Source organism: Cavia porcellus, unplaced genomic scaffold, assembly GCF_034190915.1.
Source record: "Cavia porcellus strain 051 isolate PalLab524CR breed Dunkin Hartley unplaced genomic scaffold, mCavPor4.1 scaffold_1, whole genome shotgun sequence".
Taxonomy (NCBI): Eukaryota; Metazoa; Chordata; class Mammalia; order Rodentia; family Caviidae; genus Cavia; species Cavia porcellus.
This window is the reverse complement of record NW_026947484.1, coordinates 79,299,285-79,319,898: the sequence shown is the minus strand read 5'-3', so window position 1 is coordinate 79,319,898 and position 20,614 is coordinate 79,299,285. Positions and strand designations below refer to the sequence as shown.

At 31.9% G+C, this 20,614-nt stretch overlaps 1 protein-coding gene across 13 annotated transcripts in view; it reads left to right on the top strand.

Moving 5' to 3' along the window:
* The window catches only part of Rfx3 (regulatory factor X3), a 289,321-nt gene that overhangs the window by 145,611 nt on the left and 123,096 nt on the right, over window positions 1-20,614 (top strand). For all 13 annotated transcript variants that reach the window (XM_063250481.1, XM_063250503.1, XM_063250437.1 and 10 more), the window contains one exon: window positions 17,549-17,646. In XM_063250481.1, coding sequence (XP_063106551.1) covers window positions 17,549-17,646 — 98 coding nt within the window. The remainder of the gene's footprint in view (window positions 1-17,548; window positions 17,647-20,614) is intronic.

Here is a 20,614-nt window from a genome sequence, read left to right as displayed (position 1 = left end):
ATTTGTAAATCTATTTCATCATTAATTTATCCTACAGTTAGTCAGCAACAGCTTGTGATCTGTATCTATGGTTATTTTTCTTTCGCTGCAGAACATCGTTTGCTTCTGTTCATGTCAGTGTAGTTTTCATTGAAGTAATTATCTACTTTGCTGTCAGTGCTTCTAAGAACTCATCTTATTTCTTTGGAGGCAGCCCTTTCATGACAGTTTTGATTTCTACTATTAATTATTATAAAATAACATGGGTAGAAAAATAAGAACATCATGAAACAAGGAAAAATAAAACTGCTTTACTTATGACTCTCCATGGTCTAAATGTTTGTATGTACGTTTGTTGACAAAATTTATACACTGAAATCCTCACCATTAAAGTTTTTTTTTTTGGTTTGTTTTTGTTTTTTTATGCCACTGAGCTAAATCCCCAGCCCACCAATGAAGTTTTGATGTTAGGAAGATGAACACATAGGATGTGATGAGCTAACAAGGGATGTGGAACCTTCATGAGTATGTTCAGTTCCCTTCTAATCAGGCCTGAGAAAGACTCCACCATTGTTAAGACAAAGAAGCTGTAGTTTGTGAACCAGGAAATGAGTTCTCATCCAGCACCAAATCTACCTTGATTTTAGATTTCTCAGCCTTCATAACTGTGAGAAATACATTTTTACATTATCCAATTTGTGATATTTTGTTTAGGCGCTCAAATTAACTAAGACAGGAATAGCACGAGAACTGGTATTTTTCCTGACCTTGACATCATCTCCTCTTTGAATCTTTCTTTGTTGATGTACTATCTGCCTGTAGGATTTTACTTTCTTGAACACTCAAAGCTATTTGTCATATTTGTTTGTGTTTGCCTTCTCCTTTTCCACATCTTTAAGGATCATCTATGCACCAGGAAATGTGATAGAGAGTGAAGAAGAAGCAGATAGAATTCTTGCCTTCATGAAGCTTATCCAGACAGAAGAAATTTATCTTTTCTGTCTGCATCAGAAGCTATTTTTCCTGAGATTGTAAATGGCTGACCAAATATGGAAGAAACTCCTCATCAAAATCACATTATAAACCAAAGCGCTTAAGAATAGACAAAACATTAGCTTAGAAGAATTAGTCTCTGTTCCAGGTATTTTGGCAGGTGTGTGAGTAATTTCTGGTGGCCTGGGTTTCCTAACAGCTGTCATTCAACTAAAGCTTCCCCCAGCAACATGCAGGTACATTTGGTAGTTAAATAATATCTTTGTTTACTAACTTAAAAACCATGGATAAGTCAAAGAAAATCAATAAAAGAAATAAAATCTCTGTCCATTTTAGTGATAAACCATCTGTCAAGGTTTCAAGAACAATTTCTACCATTTTAATAAATATTTTAATATATAATTTTTAGCATACGTATTTCTTAGAAATTCAAATTTTGAGAGAAATGGTATTGGATAGGTCAACAATTCTAATAATTATTTTTAAGAATAAATTCTAAAATCTACTTCAGTGGGTGAGTAAATTGGTTCTTTTAAATTGACTCATATAACAGTGTTTTAATAATTCTAGTGAGTATATTAGTTAAATTTCTGTTCTTGTGACAATATGCCTGAGGTAAATAACAGAAAGAAAGACTTATTTTGGTTCACAATTTTGGATCATGATCACATGGCACCATTGCTTTTGGGTCTGTGGTAAGACCATATATTGTAGCATGTGGCAGAGGGAACCTGTGCAGGGCAAGAAACGAAGGGATAGAGAGGCAGAGGCCAGGGTTTTAAAGTCCATTTTAAGGACATACTTGCAGTGACCTCACTGCCTTTCTCAAGGCTGTATCTCCTAAAAGCTGTACAACATTCTGTTAGTACCATCAGGTGAGGACTAAACCTTCAACACAAGAACTTTTGGCGACATGTAAAATCTAAACCATAACAGCAGGTAGTAATTCCATATTATGTGACTATTTGTCTTTAAATTATTTCAAGTCTCTTTTTCTGCATTTATACTTTTCTCTCTTCCTTTTCTCATATTCTAAAACTTATGTTGTTGTTCATCTTCTTGACATTTAAGTCATTATCTTTCATAGTCTCTACTTAACTTCTTTCTTTACCTTATGTATTTAAAAAAGAACTTCTATTCAAGTGCTAAATGCAACACATTTTATTAAAAAAGATTCAAACACTGCAGCAATATACAGCAAAAAACATGTGAAGATTATTTTCAATCTTGTAATCCTAGCAGCATTGTAAATTTTAAAACATCTTTTAAAAACTTACATAATTCAGCTAAACATCAGTTAAGATTTTTCTGAAATGATTTCAGAATATGAATAGTTCAGTGTTCCTTATAGTACAAAAAATCTAGAAATTTAATATGTTGTAAAATTCCATTTTGATTTACAGGCAGAAGGTCAACACTAGAGTAGTTTGTGTTAGTGGAAATGAGATTGCCAATTAATTCCTATTTTACAAAAATATTGAATACTCTTGTAAACATTGTGGTCATTGCATACATGTAGATAAAATATAAAACCTTTTCATCTTACATATTCACATCTCTTGTAAAATCAATTTTGGATTTGATCTTACATTTTTATTAGATAGTTTTGCTCAATGACTAGAATCCATTCTTATCTTTTTATTTTTTAGTTTTTGTTTGTTTGTTTTTACTCTGTACTTTTAATAGTCAAGCTTTATAAAAAGGTATAATTTTTTCATTTTACACAGTGGCTTAGAAGTTATCAGGAGACTCGGGATTTAGGTTGATACATGTGTCATTCCCAAAAAGAGACTAGCAGTTAGAAGCAAGGGAAAGGAGGAGTAGTTGTGAATGATTTTTTCCTCCTCAGGAATCCAGAATTCCATAGAGGTATAAATGATGGCAACAGCTTCTTTCTGGCCTATCTGGATTAGTTTTTTTTTGTTGTTGTTGTTGTTCATAACAAATTATAGCAATTTTAGTAGCAACACCTGTTATCTCATGGTTTCTGTAGGTCATAAATGTGGGTGGGCTTTGTTCTGTGTTTTGTGAGAGTATAGTTAATGTGTCTGTCCCATTGGGATTTTTCTAGAAGTCTTCAGGAAAAATGCATTCCGTGTTCATTAAGACTGTTGGCAAATCCTTTCAATTTTAAGAGTGAGGTCTCTTGCTACTTACAATCTGTTTGCTGCTGTTTCCTTCCTGATCCCACAAGTTGTGGACATTACTTCTCTTGTGATCCACTGCACCTCAATCTTCAAAGCAACAAGGAAGCCTTCTATACTTTGACTCTGACATTTCCTTTTGCTACCTGCCAGAGAAGCATTCTGTTTTCAACAGCTCATGGGGCTAGACTCAGGTCAACTTTATGTTAGGGTCACTTGCATCAGCAGTATAGTCATGGGAGAGATTTCTAACGATACTCACAGCTTATTGGATTTAGAGTTTATAATCTTGGGAGAGAAGTATTTTTACAATTATTGCTACCACAAAATCGCCACATTTTGAAATTTATCGTTAGGTTTCATTAATAGTTTAATGCAGTGACCAGTAAGTAGTGAAACACATGACTTACATATAAAAGGCCACTAAGAAATTCTCAATTCTAGAATGAATTTTTCTGTCCTATTCTAGGTGAGAAAACTTAGTATTACAAAACATTTTATTTTATTGTCAATAAATCAAAGTGAAATCTTTAGGAGAATGTGGTTGAAAGTTATGATGCTGAATCTAAAGTTCATGGAAAAAATTTTATATAATAGTCAAAAAAGTTTGATAAAAACAAGAGTAGTGGAATATAATCTGGTTTGTCTCAGTTTTAGAACGTACTGTACTGCAAATCTACTATAGTAAAAATTGAGTGGGAGCAAAGCAGTGGTGAGAAGTTAATTTAGAGTACACGTCCGATTTCAAGTAAAAAATGAATGAGCAAAACATGTTGACACCTGCCTGTAATCCCAGCTCTGAGGAGGTTGAGATATGAGGATTGTAAATTTGAAACCGTCCTGGACAATTTAACAGGCCCCCTTCTCAAAGTAAAATAATAAAGACTGGGAAGTGTGGCTCAATTGTAAAATACCCATGTTTTCAGTATCCCATACAGAGGTGGAAGGGAAAGAGAGTCCAGTAAGTTGATGTAAGGAAATTGAATATCTCTTTAGAAAATAGTAAAGTTCTACCTTATTTTAATGCCCAAGATAGAATTGAGAGCAAGTAAAGTCGAATAAAGCACTCTAGTCAATGTTGAAACTGTGAAATTCCTAATTGAAACACAAAAGAAATAAAAGAATCTTACTTCATAATCTTAAGAAAGAGGGTTAGCTTATGTAGAACATAAAACACTGCAAGACTTACAGCAAAACATGTGGTTTATTTTGGCAGATAAGTGATACTAAACCAGGCAAGGTGCAACATGCCTAAAGTCCTAGCTACTCAAGAGATTGAGGCAGGAGGATTTCAATTTAAAGGCCAGCCTGAGCAATGTAGTGAGACTTCATCTCAAAAAAAGAAAGACTGAAAGAAGAAAAAGGAAGTTAATAAACATTATAAAACTAAAATAGGTAGTTAAGAATAATTGGCTGAGCAAATTAAGTACCATTTAATTTCTCTGTCATCTGGTCAGAAGTGCAGGAGAGTGATTATATATGATTCTACTTGAAGTTCAAGAGTAAAATAGTAAGATTTATGCTTTGCTAACATCTTTTATTTGTCTATAGCAATCACATAGTTTTAGTAAACAATTCTTATAAAGCTAAAGTTTCGTGTTTATCTATATCTCTGTTTATGGGACTTTGTGAAGTTTATTGAATTTGAATCTTCTAGAAACATCATTTAATTAAAGTCTATTGTAAGAAAACCACATTGAAATATCTGGGACTTTTTAGAAAGCAGAATCTATGTAATTTAATAAGGTCATCTAACACAGGACCAGTGAATGAATTTCTTATAATACACTGTAAATTTCATTTTTCCTCTTACAATGAATTTTGTCACTTAAATTAATAATACACTATTTTCTATCTTTCCTATTCATCGCATTCTTTCATGCCAAAGGCTGTCATTCCTGCAAGATTAACACTAATTTTATAGCTAGCAATGAATATCCTGTAAATTAATGCCAAAGATCCAGGGAAATGTTTTGTTCCTGTTCAGTAAATACGATGAGGGAGAATTTAAGTAAGTTCTCGTGCTCCCAACTTATCCTATCATGGAGCCACGTTTATGTCCATTTTCCTTCTGTGATCATAAATCGCAAATAGCCTTTTACTTACTGTTTATGTTGGTATTCACAATACTTGTAGGATTCTTCTTTGGTAAGATTTATTAAATGGCCTGTGACATATAATTTACTTATCACCAAGACTGAAAAAATGTTTTTAGGTTTATGAATTTTATCTTTATATTTTCTTTTTTGTTAGACAAATCACTTTTTCCCTTATGCTCTCCGCACTTCACTGCATGTTATTCCTGATATACCCACGCAGTCGTCTCTCAACTTTTTGACTTAACTTGCCTTAGTCCCTTCATTTTTCCCATTTCCACTGGTTCAGAAATACTGATTGAATTCTCATCTTTCACTTTTCTTGCAAGGAGACTTTTCTAACTAACTCTACTGTTATTCTGGATATTTTTCTTTCCCACTGTCCTTCTTACTGTCCTTTTATTAATACTGACTATTATATGGTTTCTTTTTCTTCCTGCTTCATATTTGGTCAATTACATAGCAAACTTAAGTATACCAATAGGTCATACTTTAATCTGCATAATCTTAATACAACCTTTAACAGTTCTTAGAACCAAGACATAAAGTGTTTGAGATGTTTAAGGGAGCTCTTACCTGAGGAAGGTAATAAAGATCTTGACATAACAGAAACAAAAAACAAAAAACAAAAAACAAATCTTTTAAGCTTAACAATTACAAATGATTTCATTGACTATTGAATATTTCTGTTTTGAAGTACAAATCTAATTTTTCTTAAGGCTCATCCAAAATAATGTTGTATAAATTTGTCCTCAAAATGTACTGATTCCACTGAACCAGCATATTTTCCTGTAGTATATAATGTAGTCATTTCTTTTAAATGGTATAAATTGTGAAAAATAATATGCAAAATAAGACAATATATTTGTAATACTACCTTGTTTCTTAATAATCTAGTCCTTATGAATGTAGGTACATTATTGTACATATTCATATTTTAGGGTATAATTTTTTCTCTTGACAAAATTTTTTCTCTTATGACGAAACATAAATTTCTGGTATATAATGTTATTATAATTAAACTTCATTATTTTCAACATCCTGATGTACTAGAAAACCTTTTAAAAGTTAGGCCAGGGTCATTTTTAATTTGATATATTCAGAACACTTATCATTATATTATTTATGGAAATCATTGATTATTTCTGCTAATTCTACCTTTGTCCATTTCTTTCTAGCTCACATTGTTACCACTGCATTTTTTAATAAAATTCAAAAATGATGAAAAATATTTGTTCATTCTCTTTAGAAACTCTTCTAACAATTTATGATAAAGAAGCATTGAAATTAAGGGATAAATTTAATTGCATGTATAGTTTTTTCAATAATCTTCTCTAAGGGCCTGGGGGGACACCTCTAGGGTGAACAACCAACATAGTTGTTTAAAGATTTCTCAAAGGTGTGTGAGAAATAAAGTTATTGGAATGGGTAATAAAATGATTGTCTAAGGTTGTGAGTTTCCCCATCTTTGTCAGAAATAGCTATCTGAACATTTCCTGCACTAAGCTAATGGCAATTAAATTAGAAAACAAGTTTGTAATATCTAACAATTTAGCAAATATTTGGACAGAAAGTGATGTTCACCATGAGAACAATCTCAGATGGTATTTGAAGAACTTGAATCAGTTATGTTAGAAAGAAAAATAGAGCATCACCTGTGGTTTTAAACCCATCTGCTAAATATTATTGCTAAATTAAATAGCATTATAAGTGATATCAGTTCATTTTGGAGTGATAAATATTTTTTAAAAATTTCATTTGTTAACATTTAGAACATTTCATAAATTTTACAGATATTCATAGGTCATTACTTTTGCTATATACAAGGCCTTATTTAATTCAAGAAATCATTAAATGCAGTATATTTACCCTATGCTGGTTTATTATAGGAATATACTAATATGTAAACAATATTGGTGCTGTGTGTGTCCTAAAAGGGAAGTCTGGAATTCTGTTATTTTCATTTTCTGTCTTTTGACTGAGTTTGTAAGTTTAAATGGACTAGCATTATGGTCATAGTGTTCTTCCTGTACCTATCTGATTTTGGGGTAAAAGAGAACATTTTTGTTGCTTTCCAATATACATATATTTATAAAGGTGAAGCTCTGTTGCCAGAGAAGTATACAAAATCAAATGGAAAATTCTAAATTGGAATTTAAACACAAGGTTTCTCATGGATCTTTAACCATTATTGGTGAAATGAGAAATGCATTTAGTAACTATATATATATAGTTATTTTTTTCCTTTGTTTTTCTCACTTTTTTTGTTCCTATTTATCTCTATATCCTTGAAAGGGATACCATCCCAAACTACAAGTGATATTTGCTACTTCATTTCCTTCACCATATATGAATTGTTTCAAGGGTATTTTATGCTGATTTTGAGAAACTATGAATACTGAATAATAAAATAAATTGTATTATCTTCAAAATGTGTGATAATTCAGTATTTTTATTATTTAATTTGATTTGGTTTTCTATTCCCACTGTTATTTCCTTAACTTGGTAGATAATGTGAAGCCTTATTCTGTATTTTTACTATCAAATCTCCATTTGATTGAGAGACATATTTAAATATTTGTTCCTAGACAAGTTAGCCAGGTTCTATTCAGATTCCAAGACTCTTGACATTTTCTAAGCTTCATTTCTGCTTTAATTATGGAACCTCATGATTTTAAGGGATCCTTGATGAACATTTATTGTGCCTACTTATGAATAAAACAATTGGATTACAAAGATAAAATCTGTGTGCATACAAGATTCTTGTTTTTGAGTCACTTGATAATCTTACCAATTACCCAACATTTGTTCTAATTATGCCAGTTATGTCATGCAGTTTTCTATCCTTACTTGCTTAGGATTCTCACAAAAATCTCATAGGCTATTCTTATTTTATAGAAATGAAATTATTACTTAATGAAAAAAATTGACTGCCCTGACATACAGATGGCCAGTATCTCATAAGGATTTAAAACTAATTATATGAAATCTAAATTAACAGATTTTACCTTACTGTATTTGCCTGCACAGAGGAAACCAGTTGAAAAGATAGATGTATAAGTTAATGCTACTACTGGTATTAATAAAGCCAGAGGGCAAAAAGAAAGGATGAATCTCTCATAGGATAAAATAAATTGTAGGTTCTTTTAGAGAAACTAAATTATTGTCATAATAATTGTTATTGTTCTTGATATTATTTTGTGATATTGGGAATTATATTCAGGGCTTTGGGCATGCTAGGCAAAGGCTTTAATATAACTACTTTCTTTGGCCAAGAAACCAAATTTTTAATCAAGTCTGGAAGGAAATAATGGATTGATGACAGAATTTATGCAGAGAAAACAATATGAGGAACAGAAGAAGGTAACCAAAATTTGCAGAATTTTAATGAATGATTAGAGATGCTGTCTGAAAACATCGATATTAAGGTTTAGATGTTATTAATCAGAGAATTATATATCCTTATCAGTGTTTTGCTTTTATCTAAAATATGATAAGAAAGCACTTAAGAGTTTAAACTGGGCCAGGGATATAGCCCAGTGTCACAGGTGCCTGCCTGGCAAGCACAGCATCTTGAGGATGAGCTGTATTACAAAAAGAATGAATATTTTAAGTGGTGAATGTTTGTCTTCCATTATTGAATATGATATTTGTACTTGTTTCTTTAAATGCCCTCTGTCAGATTGAGGAAGTTTTCTTCATCTTTAGCTTATTGAGAGTATATTTGTCGTGTGTGTGTGTGTGTGTGTGTGTGTGTGTGGTGTGTTTTGTTTTTACATTTTAGTCATGAATGGATATTTAATTTATCAAATGCTTTTTTAGCATTTATTGACATCATAATATGGGTTTTTCCTTACTGTAAATATTGTGGATTATATGTAAGGTTTTTGTAATATCGTTAGACTAAACTCTGTCTGCAAATAATTACTGGATCTATTTATATCTTGTAAGATTTTTATATTTATATATATGAGAAATTAGTCTGTGCAGGTCTTGTAATATTTTCCTGTTTTGTTCTCAGGGCTAGACTAGCTTCATAAAAATAGTTGGGAGTTATTCCCTTATTCTTTATTTTTTAAATCATTTGTATTAGATTGACATGTTTTTCCTTCACTGAAATATTTGTGAAAAGTAACCAGCGAAGCTATTTGAGCCGAGAGTTTTCTCTTTGGGAATAATTTGTTTCATTTATATATGTTTTAGTAATTCTTTTTCTTTTCTTTGGGGGGGGGCAAGTTTTGATAATTTGTATCTCTTTAGGACTTTGTCCATTTCATCAAAGTGTTGGTGTTGTATTGTCTGAATTATCTATTTTATGTGATGTTTCCTCTTTAACTTAGAATTTATAATTTGTCTTTTTTCTCTTTGATGAGTCTACCTTGAAGTTTATCATTTCGTTTCATTTTTCTGTTTTTATAGGTTTTTGTTTCATGAGTTTTTATTTTTACTATTTTCTTCCTTTGATTCTTTTTTAGGCTTAATATATTATTTCTAGTTTCTGAAAAGTATAAATTCCTTTTTTTTTGGTAATGAGGATCAAACTCATGACTGCGTGCTTGCAAGGTTGGCGCTTACGCTGCTGAGCTAAATCCCCAGCCCTTAAAAGTATAAATTTACATTATTACATTATTAATGTTTTTCTGCATATGTGTATGCATACACACACACACACACACACATAAAATCTTAAAACACTAAATTTCCTTCTATATGCATCTCTAGGTGTACTCTACAAATTTTGATACATTTTCACTATCATTTAATTCAAAACATTTTCTAATTTCTTTTGTGATTTCTTCTATGTAACAGATAAATATTAAAAGTGTTCATTTAATACAATATGTGTTGAAGCTTCTCTGATATCATTGTCTTTGATTCCAAATTTAATTTTTTTCTCAGAGAGCATGTTTTGCACTGTGCACTAACAGATTGCACCACTGGGGCTCCTCAGAGAGCATGTTCCATATTTTCTGAATCCTCCTAAATTGTTTGGGACTTGTTTTATTCTTGAACATTTGAGGTTTTGTAATATATGTCAATGTGTATTTTGCTACTGTTGCATGAATTACATGAAAATTTTTTCTGAGTCAAATTTGTTCATAATATCTTCATCCTTTCTGATTTTTTGACTTTTTCATCTATCATTTATAGAAAATAGAATGTTGAACTCTCCATTTGTAACTGAATTTCTTTTTCTTTTTTCAGTTCTACTAATGATTGCTTCATATATCTTGACATTTTCTCCTTAGGGGCAAAGACATGTAAGATTTATTCTTCTTGATAAGTTTCTAGATGAAATATCACTTTTTATTGCTGATAATATAATTTTCCCTGAAGTCTACTTTGACTGATATTAATATAGCCACTTCATCTTTCTTATGACTGTTGTTTGCAAGGTTTATCTATTAACAGTCTTTTATTTCTAACTTAATTATCTCTGTAAGTTTAAATATTATGCTACATAACATATAAGTGATATAGGAGAAAATGTAATTTCCAACATACTAGATATCAGATATGCTGAGTTGGTGTCCTCTGAAATTGAAGAATGAATTCTTCAAAGGAAGGACAAAGGAAGTTAATATAGGGAAGGTTTATTGGAATAAGAATAGCACCTGACAGACAGGAAGGGTCTTAGAAGTGGGTTGCCACCTGGGAAAAGTCACAGTGTGAGTACAATGTGGGTCAAACTATAATCAACCCAATTACAAGTATAGCTGGTTATTTAAAATTGATCCAATAGGGAAGGGATCACATGGCAGGAGTACATAGAAAGAACAAAGGCATTTTGGGAAAGAGCTGGATCCAGATGCTCTGGTCACCCTCCCAGGCCACTGATGCCCATCTGGACTCCCTGGTCAGGTGGTGTTAATTATAGAATAATTCCAAGTTACTGCTTATTCTTTTGGGAGGCCTGTGGGCCTCATTGTCCATCTTCATCTTGAGGTCTGTGCTTCTTCATGTGTGCCTCCAGCTATAATTCTGATGTGTTTATTTTTTTCTGCTGACTTTCTTGAGTGTCCAGTCTCTTATAGTATATTAATTATTATCTAACTTAGCTGCCTGAAATACATGTGATCTCACGTTTTTGTCTATTCTAACAAACTAGATTTAAATCTTATATATTCAATGTAGTTACTGATAAAGTTAAATAGTATTTTAGTGTCTTGGTTTTGTTTATCCTATACACTCTTCTTTCATATTTTTCTTTCTCCCTTCTATTGTATCTATTTTTAAATATTCTTTCTCCACCATTGGCTGTTATTTTTTCTTTAGTGTTTGCTTGAGCATTTTAAAATGTGTATGTTTAATTTATCACAGTGTTTGCTCAACTAGTATTTTTTAAAATTTATTTTAAAGAGAATAAAAACAAGGAAAATAAAACAGAATGATGTCAATCAAAACAAGACAGTGTGAGGGACACAGGATTTCAAAATAATATAATAGAAAGTCAACAATGCTTACTATAATGCCTCTTGTTGTCTTCAACAAGACCCATACCTTCAGACATAGTAAAATCAAACAAAACAGAACGGAATAGAACCAATAAAAAACAAATGTGTGCAGTACAGGACTTCAAAACAAGACAATAGTAAATTCAAAATGGCTATCATAATATATCTTGTTATCTTTGAAATAGATGCCCATGCCATTGACTTGAATAAAATCAAACAAGACAAAACAATAAAACCCAACCAAACAAAACAATGAGAATGATACAGGATTTTGAAACAAGAATTAACAATGACTACCACCTTCAAAAGGAGAGCCCCGATATATACTACACTGTGTATTGTTATCCTTTTAATAAATAATCAAACTACTGGCTTTAGGCTTGCAAAGTCAGTGAAACACTAAATACTACAAGCATTAAGTTGTATTTTACTTATTAGCTATCACCGCAGCCTGTGTTTCTCTGGATCAGCTGGCTGCTTATAGGAGAAGGAGGGACATTGCTCTTCTTGTCTCCTTGTCCATGTACCAGAAGGGGCTGGTGTCTGGCTGTCCCCCAGTCAGCCCATACATGGTGCTGACTCACAGGGAGTCTTAGCTTCTTGTTGACTTCTTGTTTTCCCTCCAGCAATCTGAAAATGTTGAGGACTCTCAGGAGAGGGCAGGTACCTGTCTGGCTCTCCCCAGTCAACCTGCTCATGGCACCGCCTCACAGGAGGTCTTCTTTAACTAGTATTGTATAACTTAACGTACAAGAATATTATGAAAGTGTATTTTCAATTTGCTTTTGTGCTGTTTTTTCATACAAACATTTCTCGTCTGCGTATATTAGAATCATTTCTATTGTTCTTATTTTTATCTAGTTCCCTTTTATAGAGAATTAAGAGGTAATAAAATATTTAAGAGAAAATACTATAGTTTATGTACCAATTTTACATTTCTAATGCTTCTCATTTCTTTATGTAGGCTATCTAGTATTATTTTTCTTCAGCCTGAGGAACTTTGTCATTACCTTCATTGATGTCTGCTAGAAAAGTAATTTTTCAGCTTTTGTTAGAAAAGTATTTTTAAAGTTTTTGTATTATTTCATTGATTATAGAATTCCATGTTCACTCTTTGTCTTACTACTTTCAAGACGTTTTCAGTTGTTTTAGGTTTACATTATTTTTTGGACATTTTCAATGATTTTAATATCTTTGTCTTGGATGTCAGGTGTCTTTTGTTTTGTCTGCTTTAAAATTTGTATCTTTGGGGGCTGGGGATTTCAGGCAGTCATGAGTTCAATCCCTGGTACCGATGAAAAGACAAAAAAAAAAAAAAACTTGTATCTTTATTACTGACTTTTAGGGCATAAATTATGGTGTACTTGGGTACAATTTTCTTTGTGCATTATGTACACTGTCTTCTTATGTCTCTGCCTTTATAGTTTAAATGAATTCTGGAAGAAATATTGCCACCCTTAAAATGTATTTTCTGTTATTCCTCTTCTCTATTTGGGATTCCTATTGTGCTTTTAAGTTTACTTCGTAGTATTCCATAAATTATTGGTTCTCTATTACTCACTGTTCTCTTTTGTCTGCCTTTCTCATTGCAGGTTTTTTTAATTACTATGCTTTCAAATTAACTGCTTCTTTCCTCCTGTTATCGTTTTCTCTTAGTCTCGTCATGTGCATTTTTCATTTCAGATATTGTATGTAAATATTGCTTGGGTTTTCTTCATAGCTTATTTTTCCCTATATTTATGATTTTCTTTAAATTATATTTTTATATCCATGTTAAAGTCTCAACTTCATGTCAGTTCTTTCTAGTTCTTTTTCTATTGATTGACTTTTTTTTTCTTTTTAACTACAGAGTTACATTCCCAGCACTGATTTCTCTTCTGGTTATAGATATCGAATAATTTTTCAGTAGATACTGGGCATTCTTATTCTTAGATTGTTATATGTATGAATTTTGCTGTCTGCCTTTAAAAATATTTTGTGAAAGAAGTTAAGTTTATTGTGATCAGCTTGATATGCCAAAGGCTCATTAATTTTATACGATGGCCCTCATGAACTCTTTACCGTAGAGCTTGTTTAGCTCTGGAGTAAGGAGGCTTGAGTCATTCGATGTGTCCACAGAATGTTCTAAATGTTTCACAAGGTCTTTTCCCTCTGCCTCGTCAGAACCTGAATAACACCAAATTCTACAGATACACGATTTAGTATAGTCCGACAGATTCAGGGAGGTCTCCCTGCATAATTCTGCTGTTAGTTCTATACCTAACTCCTCCTCTGATGCTCTGTCTCAAATGTGGCCTGCTTCCTGGCTGAAGCTTCCCCAATTCCAGTCTCTGTTTCCTCACCTCAGTGACACCCTCCTGCTCTGGCAGAGTGGAAAATGTCTCCAGGTTAGCAGTCAGGATCATGGCAAGGTCCACTTTGTTTCCCTTCTCCAGAGGATTACACTCTTATGATGTTTTTGTTGAAGGACTAAATTACTATATTCTACATATTTTATCCTGTTTTATATCTGTGTAGTGAGGAAAGATAGTTCAAGTGGTATTTACTCCACTATGGCCAGAAGTTGTTTCCATTTACACACGTATTTCATCAGTGCACATTTTAAATTTCTAAGAGCAGTATACACATGTATAATAAAGAAGTTGGCCCCTTCCCTTCTCCATCTCTTCCTAAAGCAATTACTATTTAGCCTGGCATAGTGGCACAAACCTACAATTCCATCGTTATAGGAGGCTAAGGCAGGACTGCAAGTTTGAACCCAGTATTATATAATTTTGTATGTATGTTTGTATGCTGATATGTATACATATATGCATATCCACATTTAAAATGTACTTATATACAAAAATTTACTTTTATATATAAACACAAATTAAATCATACTGCAACATACTTTTAAAATTATTCTGTAACATACTTTTAAAATTAGTAATGTGTTAGTGATCCTGCTAATAAAATACATATAAACCTTACTTTATTCTTTTAATATCATCCATAATATTAACAGAGTGATTTCTGGTATTAACTACACTTTTCATAGTCATTAATATTTTCTTTCTAGCTTTTCATTCTTATAAGCTATTAGAAAGAAAATATTATTCAGCAATTCTTCAAATGAGAAGTATTCCTTTACAAGAAATTCAAATATGTCAAATGATATGCTTATTTATAAGCTACCTTCCAAAGTTAGCTGAAGACCATAGTTATATTATTTCTTATTGTATATTAAGTATGCTTATTTTCTTAAGAAATTGTTAATGATTAATGCAGTCCCTTTCATAATTTTTGTAATTCTAGAGTGAAAGATAATTTTTTCAATTTAAAATACTCTGATTGGTTTAGGTATTGTGCTTCTGAAATCTACATCTATTACCTATGATTTTAACTTTGCAAACTGCTTACTAATATACTTTATCCATTTTCTATTATCTTTTATCTCTTACTGATTTGTAGAAACTATTTGTATGCAGGAGGTCATATTAAATATATAATCCATTTGTTCAAGTATACTTTTGAATTTTTGAACTTTTTTTACATTGGTGTCTGCCCGATAAATATATTTATTTTTTGTTAGTTAAACCTTGGCTAGTAGATTTGGTTTCTGACTCATGTATTTAGGAAAGTGTCTCCACTTTAAGGTTATAAATATTTGTTCAGCTTTTATTCTATGTATTAGTTTTTAATTAAACTAAAATATGTTCATATATTTACATGTGTTCTGTAATACATGTTTTATATTTTTTTAGTTTTTAAAAATATACTTGTCTAGGAAGATGTAGTGGTACACGCCTGTTGTGCCAGCACTGAGGAAGCTGAGGCCAGAAGATCACCACAAGTTATAGGCCAGCCTGGACTACTTCTCTACACATTCATTCATACATATATACATAAATGGTACTTGTATGTAATAGATGACAGGAGAAGCCAAAATACAGATTCTTATAGTTTTCATACCGCACATCACCATCTACCACCAGAGCAGTAAATTTGTTAAAATTGATGAATCTACATTTACATATTATTACCACCCAAGGTTCTTAATCTACATTAGAGTTTGTTGTTGGGGTTGGTAGTATGTATGTATATGTAGGGAGGGAGAAAGGAAGGGGGAGAGAGAGAGAGAGAGAGAGAGAGAGAGAGAGAGAGAGAGAGAGAGAGAGAGATCTCATTAATTTCACTGCCAAAAATTCTGTTTATACCACCTATTTCATTCTTATGTACCATTAAACCCTGAAAATTTGTGATCTTTTTAGGTTGTCTATAGTTGTGCATTTTCCAGAATATCACAGAGTTGGAATTATACAGTTTGTAGACCTTTCAAGATTGGATTCTTTCTCTCAGTAATATGCAACCAAGTTTCTTCCGTATCATCTTATGGTTTTCAAAGCTTACTTCTGTTCAGTGCTGCATAATATGCCATTTCTGTATGTGCTTGTTTATCTATTTGCCTATTTAGGTTGCTTCCAAGTTTGGATTAGTAAAGCTGCTAAAAGTGTGTGTGTATATATTCTATCATAAGTTTACTCCTTGGATAATACTAAGGAGAATGATTGCCATATTATATGTGTTTAGTTTTAAAAGGAATTATCAACTTGTCTTTCAGTATATTTATACCTTTCCACACTTCCTCCAGTAATGAATAGGAGCTCTAGTTTTTACACATCATATGAGTATTTGCTTCTGTTGTAAATTTTGGCCGTTCTGATTTAGTGTTCTAGATTTTGATATGTGACTGTTGTTTTGATTTTCCTTCTCTGATGACATGATGAGGAACATATTTTCATATGCATATGAGCCCTGTATGTATCTTTGGTGAGATATCCCTTAAGATTTTTGGCCTTTTCTGTAATTGAGTTATTTTATTTTCTTATTAAGTTTTGAGAATTCTTTATATATTTTGAGAAACATGTCTAATCATATATAATTTTTTGCTATAATTTTTTCTTATTCTGTTTTTTCTCTTTGTCTTTTTATTATCTTCATAATGTATTTCATATAGGAGAAGTTTTTAATTTTAATGAAATTCAGTTTATCAGTTCTTTCTTTTACATGTCACATCTTTGGTGTTTTGTCTAAACAGTTATCCCCAACCCAAAGGTTGTCAAGATTTTTACTTAATAGCTTAAATTCCATAAAAATTTATTATTCTTAAAAGCATAATGTCTTTTTTCTAAACTTTCAAATGTTCTTTTTTCTTTGATTTGATGTAGTATCAGTCAGTCTACCTCCCTATCTCTCTCTTTCTCTCTTCACACATATGTATATAATATAGTTTTAAATTTTTTATGTAAGAATAATAATTTTATGTTACTTCTGAATTTTGTACTAAATATAATTGTCCACTATTCTATGTAAAAAAAATAATAATTTAGTCATTATTTTATGTTGCAATGACCTGAAGAGTAATGATCTACAGTTTTACTTGATATTGTTTTGTGAATAAAGCAAGATTCAGAGTATTTAGTATCCACTTTTTATCTCAGAATAAGCAGTGCACGTATGCATGCATGTGTATATGTGGATCCGTGTGGGGATCCTCGTATATACACCTACCCGTATTTGCTTACATTTCCAAGAAAAGTATAAAAGGATAAATTCAAAATTTATAAAAATAACTGGCTATCATCAGGACAAACTCAAAATTAATGGAAATGATTGGCTATAGCTAGTGTCATAGAGGCTATAGAGAAGGAAGCAAAACATATGACGTATGCACCTACAAAAATGCTGCAGAGTTTATTCAGTGTAAGCACTGTTATATGGACATTAGCAATTCTGATGTTTATCAGAGTGCTAGAGGAACCTTTGAGATATATCCAACACTGTCAGTTCTTTCTCTATATCCGCCTCTCACCGGTGTCACCTGATATTTGTTTTTCAGGTACAGCAGGTACAGACTGTGCAGCAGGTACAACATGTCTATCCCGCTCAGGTGCAGTATGTGGAAGGAAGTGACACTGTCTATACCAATGGAGCAATGTGAGTTTATACTGTGTGTGGGTGTCTTCTTAATTTTCCCATTCAGAGAGAAATAGTGTATTTTCCAAATATCTTGTGATTCCGAAATTATTTCCTTGTTTTCACTGGTATTTTAACAGAAACAGAATTACTGAAATAAAACTGACATTTGAGCTTTATCGATATTTATTAAGACTATGTAGTGATTTTCCACTCTTTGTATGCTAGAAAAAAAATTTAAATTACAGAAGTTGTCATGCTGTTTAATAATTTTGTGTAGGTTAAAAAAACTTATATCCCTTTAGTGATTTCTGTATTTTAATAATTAAGGATTTCTATATTTATTGAATTCTATATTTTAATGATAGCTTATAAAACCTGTGCTTTTGGGTTATACATTTAAGATGAATTCTTTTTCATTTGTTTACATTTGTAAATTCATACAACACTAGAATACTAGGACTATGTCCTTTTTACATTTATTAAGAAAAATTCTCTATATTTAAAAGTACTTAATACTCAGTGAATCTTATTTCCCCCAGACTCCCTGCACCTGAGCTTTTTCCTTTCCGTCTAGAACTCACAATGCATTAGGCTTTCCTCCCACTTTGGATTAAGAGCCAAGATGTTATAAATAAAGGACTAAGAATTATTGCAAGTCATTAGGTTTGTTTCCAGCTTGTGGTGGTGTTCTTATCTTATTGGTTTCTTTTTTGCAACCCATTGGCTTTCAGGATTTACCTGAAATTAATTCTCTCTCTGACTCTTCTGCACACACACCTCCCTTCAATGTTGGTACCCAAAGATGATAACTATGCTTTCTTTATTTTTTTTATTAAGTTTAGTGGTGCAATTTAGATATACAAAATGATCACATTCATTATAGGAAATTTGTTCCTGTATAAGATATATCCTGGTTCCTCTTTTTTTTTTAATCCTCTACCCTTTCAGTCTCTCTTGCTTTCTTTATTTTCAAGGCCCCCCCCCATTTTATCCTTTTGCTGCATTTTTTCTTTAACTTTCCTTTTTTTCTCTATCCCTTGATCATTCTCTTTCCTTTTTGAACAGTTTCTTCCTATTTCACAATACCTATTGTACACTTTGATTCCTATTTACCCTTTTGGTTTCTCACACCAAAGGAAGGGTGCACACATATTGTGTCCAGTTTATTTCAGGAGTATGGTCTCAAGGTCTATCCATTTACCTAGAAATATCTCAAGTTTATCCTTCTTTTAGGAAAAAGACTTTTCCATTGTATAAAAATGCCACATCTTTTTTTTTTTTAAAATCTGTTCCTCAGTTGATTGGCAATTGGGTTGTTTTCAAGATTTAGCTATTACAAACTGCTTGTTATAAACATGTATGTCATATGTTCCGGTGGTATGACGTTTTTAATTCTTCTGGGAAGATTCCTCAGTAGGGAAATCGAGTCAAAAATGACATCTAATCCTACTTTTTTGAGGAATCTCTACATTGATTTTCACAGTAGTTGCACCAGCCCACATTCTGATCAACAGAGGAGAAGTGGTTCTTTTTCCTTACAACCCTGCCAGCATTTATTATTAGTTGATTTCTTCATAACTGCTATTCTTTTTGGAACAAGATGAAATTTCAGCATTACTTTAATTCGCATCTCTCGAATAATCAGTGATGCTGAACTTTTTTTTCCCAAATATTTATTTGCCATTTGTATTTGCTCCTCTGAAAAGTATGTATTCACTTTGGATGCCCATTTTTGATTGAGTCTTTAAATTTGTCAGGTGTCTAACTTTTTTATAATTCTTTAAATGTTCTAGATGTTAGTCCTTTGAAGAACAACTGATTAAGGCTTTTTTTCATTCAGTAGGTTGTCCTATTGGTAATTTCTTTTGCTGTTCAAAAGCTTTTTAACAGGATGAGATTCTAATTGTTGAGTCTTTATAGTATTTCCCGTGTGGTTTGGGTTTTGTTCATGAAATCTTTGCCTATATCAATGTCCTAGTAAGTGTTCTATCTGTTCTCATTTCCAGCAGATTTAATAATTATTTCAATATTTAGATCTTCAACCCATTTGATTTTTAGATTATTGATATACATGGGTTTAATTTTAGTTTTCAGCATGTGGAAAGGCATTTTTTCTGGTATCATTTATTAAAGAGGCTATCATGGCTATCGTTCTTACAATAAACATGTTTGACCCCTTTGTCAAAGATAAGTTGGCTGAGTACATTTGAAGTTGTTTCTGCATCCTTTAGTCTGTTCCACTGGTCCTCAGCTCTTTTTTTTGCATGTATCCTGCTATTTCAATTACAGTGACTTTGACAGTATAATAATTTCAAGTCAGGGATTTTGTTGCCTTTGCCTTGCCTTTGTTGCTTAGGATTGTTTTTGATATTCTAGGTCTTTTCTAGATGCAAATGAATTTTAGGCATGATTCTCTAGTTTTCTGAGATATGCTAATGGTATTTTGATTGGGACTGTATTAAATCTATATGTCAGTTTTGAGAGTATGGCCATTTTCACTAATTGGTTTTTACTACCTGAGAACAAGGGATGACTTTCCATTTTGTCATATCCTCTTCAATCTTGTTTTTCAAGTAACATAGTATTCAATGCAGAGATCTTTTACCTCTCTTATTAAATTGATTCCTAAGTATTTCTTTTTCGTGTTATTGTGAAGGTTGTGGTTTCCCTAGTTTCTCTCTCAGTGAGTTTGTGTACAGGAATGCTGTTGATATTTGAGTGTTGACTTTGTATCCAGCTATACAACTGAATTCAGTTATTAAATCTACAAGTCTTTTGGTGGAGTTTTTTTGTCTTTTATATAGAGTATCATGTCATCTGCAAATAATGATAATTTGGCTTTTTTTCCCTAATTGCTCTGGTTAATGTTTCCAGAACTACATTAAATTGAAGTGGTATTAGTGAACATCCTTATCTTGTTCTTCATTTTAGAGTAAAAGTTTTCAATTTTTGACTTTTTAGTGCAATGTTGCTTGTGGGTTTATCA